This window comes from Otolemur garnettii, unplaced genomic scaffold (assembly GCF_000181295.1).
Source record: "Otolemur garnettii isolate 467f Iridium unplaced genomic scaffold, OtoGar3 scaffold00044, whole genome shotgun sequence".
In the NCBI taxonomy this organism is placed as follows: Eukaryota; Metazoa; Chordata; class Mammalia; order Primates; family Galagidae; genus Otolemur; species Otolemur garnettii.
Genome location: NW_003852439.1, coordinates 8,193,031 through 8,198,653, shown reverse-complemented (window position 1 = coordinate 8,198,653; position 5,623 = coordinate 8,193,031). Strand labels below are relative to the sequence as shown.

At 56.8% G+C, this 5,623-nt stretch overlaps 1 protein-coding gene across 2 annotated transcripts; it reads right to left on the bottom strand.

The window, feature by feature from the left end:
- Window positions 1-2,149: 2,149 nt before the first annotated feature.
- GFER (growth factor, augmenter of liver regeneration) lies at window positions 2,150-4,543 on the bottom strand. 2 transcript variants are annotated; one of them, XM_003790788.2, is made up of 3 exons: window positions 4,208-4,543; window positions 3,718-3,914; window positions 2,150-2,389 (listed from the first exon to the last, which is right to left on the bottom strand). In XM_003790788.2, the coding sequence occupies exons 1-3, from the start codon at window positions 4,466-4,468 to the stop codon at window positions 2,227-2,229; spliced, it is 621 nt and encodes a 206-aa protein (XP_003790836.1). In that variant the 5' UTR covers window positions 4,469-4,543; the 3' UTR covers window positions 2,150-2,226. The 2 variants fall into 2 exon arrangements, with proteins under 2 accessions (XP_003790836.1, XP_012661212.1); XM_012805758.2 differs by having other exon boundaries at window positions 2,151-2,389; window positions 3,718-3,881; window positions 4,208-4,516.
- Between the last annotated feature and the right edge of the window lie 1,080 nt (window positions 4,544-5,623).

Below are 5,623 nucleotides of genomic sequence, written 5' to 3'. Positions count from 1 at the left end.
CAAGCAAGTCTCCTGCCTCCGCCTCCGAAGTTGCTGGGATCACAGGCACCCACCACAACGCCTGGCTATTTTTTTTTTTTTTTGGTTGCAGCCATTGTTGTTTGGCGGACCGGGGCTGGATTCAAACTCACCAGCTCAGGTGTATGTGGCTGGTGCCTTAGCCACTTGAGCCACAGGCACTGAGCCTGCAACTGGGTTTGAACCTACCACCCTTGATATATGGGATGGATGCCCTACCCAACTGAGCCACACGCGCTGCCCTGGAGGTGAAAATTTAAGGGAAGCAAGGCAGGGAGGAGGGCGGCAGACATGGGCCATGTGACCTTCTGCCAACCACCTCATCACTGGAGAGCCTGGCTCCTTCTAGTGCATTTGCAGGCCACAGAAAAATAATGCCTAGGGAGGGAGGAGGAGCAACATCTCTGCCAGCTATGCCCTGTCTAATCTCTTCTCTCTCATTTGTGCCACCTGGCCTTCTGGGCAGCCCCTGCAAAAACCAGCACCCCCGTGGGGCCAAGGGGGAAGAGGCACTGCAGCTCCCTCTGCACCAGGCCAAGGTTGTCTTGCTCTCAGGGAAAGGCTGGGACACCTTGAAGACAGAGGTGCCCAGAGCTTTACCACCAGTCCAAAAGCACACAGGTTGAAAGCCAAGGCCTAGGGGGAGGTAAAACCGAACAGACCTGGGAAGACCCAAAAGTTGGGTCCTAGTCACCCCTAAACCTGCTACATTGTCTTCTCCATCTCACTGATGCACAGAGCAACTCCCAACAGTCTCCTTTGGCTCCTTCTCAACTTAGGAATTCTCTCATTCTATCTTCAAGGGATCCAGCATCCTCTTCTCTTATCTCCACCTCCACCAGGTGAGCCTTCTTCTCAGGTGACACTTGGCACTTGGGTGACCCCTCTAGGTTCCTAACCTTCACCTGCCTCATCCTGGCTCACCACCTGAAAGGACTTTTCAGAATTCATATCACTCCCTGACATCCCTGGCTCCAAATGCTCTAAAAGCTTCCCATCACAGTGACTAGAAGTAAAAGCCATGTATTTGCTGGAGCCTTGCAAACTTTATGCTGTCACTTCCCCTTGCCTCTGACCCCGTGCAGTTATTCTAGCCCCCTCTGCCCCAGCCCATCAGCCTTACTGTTGCTGGAATAATCTGGCCTGCTCCGACCTCGGGACCTCTTCTCCTAAGGAACCAGAACCCCCAGCAGGAGAGCACAGCTGAGTACAGAAGGCCAAGAGCAAGCCCTGTCCCTTGCTGCAAGCCCCAACACAAAACATACTGAAACCAAATCCTCAGTCACTTCTCAGTGTTTTATTTTTGACCTCAAACTTTGAGGAACCTGCCCCCATGAATCCTTTACTGATAGGCTTGACACAGCTATCGAAGGCCCAGGCAGAGTAAAGGAGTGTGGTTTGTGGACCTTTAAAGAACCCTGCCTGGGCTTCCCAGTAAGGACCGAGCAGAGAGCTTAGTCCCCAGGCCTCATTCTTCAAGTGGACAGGACAAAGCCACTGGACACCACAGGCACTGCAGGTGTCCCCAGCTACAATGTGGGAAAGTAATGACCTGGCCTCAAGAGGCAGCCACAGGGAAACCCAGCTAGGCCGGCTGTCTTCCAATATGAAGAACCAGGAGGCAGGAACTGGAGTGAGCAGGAAGTTGCAACCTGTATACTAAACGGTATCCTAGGCTGCTCCCACCTCCCTCACCTGCAGTCCCATAGGGTGTGGACTTAGAAGTCAGTAGCATGCCTACAGTGGGCATCTCCACTTTTTTTTTTTTTTTTTTTTTGCAACAGTCTTTGTTGCTCTGGGTAGTAGAGTGCTGTGATATCACAGCTCACAGCAATCTCAAACTCTTGGGCCCATGTGATCCTTTGTCTCTGCTTCCCAAGTAGCTGAGACTATAGGTGCCCACCATAATACCTGGCTAGTTTTTCTATTTTTAGTAGAGATGGGGGTCTCACTCTTGCTCAGGCTGGTCTCAAACTCTTGAGCTCAAGAAATTGACCCACCTCAGCCTCTCAGAGTGCTAGGTCTATGGGTGTGAGCCACCATGACTGGCCCTCCACCTCTTCTTCAAACCTGAGATGGGCAGAACCCCAAGGGCAGTGTACTGGTGACCACCCAACTCAGATACAACAGGCTCTGGCTCTGTTCACTTTAATGAGTATTCTGCCCCTCTCTAGCCAGGCCACCCCATGGGCCCTAGCTGGCCACACTCTAGTCACAGGAGCCGTCCTTCCAGCCGTCGCGCCAGCGCTCATCCACTTTTGAGCAGTCAAAATCAGGCTTGCCCAGTTTGCGGTTCACCTCATTGTGCAGGCGGCATAGCCACTGAGAGAAGCATGCCCGAGTGCGAGTGTCTGGCTGGTTCCTACATATCCTGTATGGGGGGAGCACAAGAAGGATAAGAGGCAGTGGCTCCACTGTCTCTGCCAGCTGCCTTGCCTGCTCCCAAGAGAAGAGAGTTAAGGCACTCCTTTGAGCTACACTTAGGAGTGCCTTCATGCTCTAAGACAGGCATCCTCAAACTGTGGCCTGCCTAGGACATTTATCTGGCCCGCTGGGTGTTTTTTTTTTTTTTTTAGATAGAGCCTCAAGCTATCCCCCTGGGTAGAGTGCCGTGGCATCACCGCTCACAGCAACCTCCAACTCCTGGGCTCAAGTGAGTCTCCTGCCTCAGCCTCCCAAGTAGCTGGGACCACAGGCGCCCGCCACAACGCCCGGCTATTTTTTAGTTGTAGCCCTCATTGTTGTTTGGCAGGCCTGGGCTGGATTCAAACCCTCCACCTTAGGTGTATGTGGCTGGCGCCTTAGCCACTTGAGCCACAAGCGCCAAGCCAGCTGCTGGGTGTTTTTGCTGCCGCTGCCTGTCCTGCTTAGCAGCCGACTGGTCCCAAGGCCCGCAGTCCGGCTCTCCAATGGTCTGAGGGACAGTGAACTGGCCCCCTGTTTAAAAAGTTTGAGGACCCCTGCTCTAAGGAATAGGAATTCCCAGAACAGGCCTGACCCCGCAGCTTCCCGGGACTGCTCTAACACCCACCTGGGGAAATTGGCAAACCCTAACAAGGGCCCAGGGCAAGACTTTCAAAAACAGACCTGGCAACTTTACAACCTTATTAACAATTAGGAAGCCTCATCCCTGTGTCCCTGTGGCCCCAGGCAGAGCGTAGAAGAGGTGGGGCTGGATACAATTGCACACAGGAAAACTAAACTTGCTTCTTAGCACCTGATTCCCTGAAGCAAAAGACCTCATTCTAACTGCCCAGGCAGATCTGTGCCACATATCCAGCCTGGAAACAACTACAATAGCCCATCCAGGGCTCTTGGGTGCCTAAATAAGGAAAAGGTGGTTTTAGGGAACAAAAGCAGGGGGTTCCTAAGGTCTTAAAACTAGTAGTCCTGCTCGAGATGTCAGACAAAAGTGTTCTAACTTGCTCCTAGCCTCCATCAGGGCTAAACAAGGGAGAGAAAGCCCCTCCTGGGAGCCAGCAAAACCAAGCAATGCTGGGCAGCAAATCCAGGCAGCATGCCTGGCCTTTGAAGAGAAAGGAGAAGGCTTAAATGATCCCAGTACCCACACTATTGGTGGTCCCTGCTCCTCAGCAACCCTCTGCCACTATTTCTCTAGACTACCCCTTATGACATCAGCCAGAGGCCTCAGGTCCAGAATCCAAATGCAATGATCTGTTGCCTGCAGACACAGCTTACCTCTTCCTTAGGTCTTCGGCACACTCCTCACATGGGTAAAACTTGGAAAATAAATGTATGAATTGAGCCATGTCTTGCTGCTGTTCTGGGGTGGGCAGATCAGGATAGTAGGCAGCGAGGGTGTGGAGGACAGCCCAGCTGTGGCGACCCAGTTCCTCTCGATCCTGTGGACAATCCTCCCTAAACTTGTTGTCCCGCTGCAGCAGAAGTAGGCCAACTAAAGGTCAGTTCATTCTTCCCCAACCCGAAGCCCAAAAAGCTCCCCCTTTTAGCCCCAGCCGGTGGCCCACTGACTCCAGAAAGAAGTCTGCAGACGATCTGGCCCACGTATGGCTGGCTGAAAATAAAAGGCCAGGCCTACCCCAGGGTGGGCAAGGGTTAGGCCTAGCCAACTTGGGAGGGTAGGCCCTTGGGATGTGGGCCCAGGGCACCTAAGGACAAAGTGTGGGGTTGAGGGCTGGGATTGAGAGGTCGGACAGGGCATTTGAACCTTCGGCTGCGTCCGCATCCACCTCTTGAAGTCCACGCAGGCTCTGCAGGGCCGCCTCTGGGAGGTGTCCTCGGCGACCTGAGAATCGGAGGTCGCCGCCTGGGCTGGCGTCGGGACTGAGACGGCAGCGTCTCTCCGCCCCGCGCCCCGGCCCCGCGCGTCGGTTTCCAGGTCATCTATCACCTCCGAGCGCGCGCCGCCCGGCAAGAAGGAGAAGAGGTTGCTGCGGTAGAAGCGGCCACCCTCTCCGGGCGCCGCCATCTTGCTCGCGCAATGTCTGCCGGGCCAGGTCGGCCTCCAGAGGGGCCTCCAGGTCGGCCTCCAAGCCAGCGCGCGCGCTGCCGCCAGTGCGCGGCCACAGGAGCCTGGGATGCGCGCCGCCGGCGCGGAGGCCGGCCCCGAGTTGGGGCTGGGGGCAGAGTCTAAGGCGGGGCCCTGCGAGGGGGCGGTGCCGGCGGTCTGGGCCCGGGCCCTGGTCGGGGCGGAGCAAGAGGCCGGGGAGCGGGCCGAGGCGGAGCCGGAGGCCCGGGCCGGGGCTGAGGCGGGGCTGGAGGCTCGGGCCGGGGCAGGGGCGGGGCCGGAGGCCCGGGCCCTGCTAGTCCCGCTGGGCCTCGTTCCCCCGCCCGAGGGAGGCTTGCGTCGTCCGTGGCGTCGCTCCCGCTTCCTCCAGTAGAAGAGCAGCGTGTTGTGGAAGCTGCGCCGCGGTCGCGTTGTGCACTCCGGCTGAGGCCGAGGCGAAGTCCGTGTCGCGGCTCGCGCCGCCCCCATCGCTCCGCTTTGACCGTCCCGCGTGCCCGCGGCCAAGCTCTGTGTCCTCAGCTGAGGGGCCCGCCCGCCTGCCGGCTAGCTACCCAGCACTATGGCAACACGCGCCTGGCAACACGGGGCTGGGCATAATCGCACAGAGCCGGGTGCGCATTAGGACCCAGGGCCCGGCGCCAGGGCAACTTGGGCAACGCGGGGTGGGTCCGCGGCCGCAGAGGAGCTGTGCACCCGGGGTACTGTAAACCCACTAAGAGAGAACCTTGTGGACTCCTCTGCAACCCACTAAGAGAGAACCTTGTGGACTCCTCTGCCTCCGTGCGTTGGTTCATCCACTCTGCAAACACTCGTGCAGGGCCTGCTCTGTTTCAAGCGCTGTTCCAGGGGCTGAGGAGAGCAGGGAACGAGCCTCCGTTCCCTGACCATCCCAGTTCATAGGCTAGTGGCCAAGAGAGAAAAACTTGAGTCACTAATAAATCTTCACATACGAAATGTTGTGGGGGTAGTGCACAGGATGTAGTAAATCCAGAAGACATCCTTGAGAAGGCGACCCTTGGACAGAGGCCTGAGGGATGAGGAATCAGCTGAGGAGCACTTTCAAGGCCAAGCCCAAGCTGAGGGTCCTGGCATTTTGCAGTAGCATAAGGGACACTG

What these genes read in the sequence shown, in the direction of transcription:
- GFER (XM_003790788.2), bottom strand. Translation starts at nt 4,468, where the DNA reads ATGGCGGCGCCCGGAGAGGGTGGCCGCTTCTACCGCAGCAACCTCTTC. An exon ending in GGATGCGGACGCAGCCGAAG is followed by an intron (nt 3,915 to 4,207) that starts GTTCAAATGCCC and finishes CTTCTGCTGCAG; the next exon opens with CGGGACAACAAGTTTAGGGA. An exon ending in GCCGAAGACCTAAGGAAGAG is followed by an intron (nt 2,390 to 3,717) that starts GTAAGCTGTGTC and finishes CCCCCCATACAG; the next exon opens with GATATGTAGGAACCAGCCAG.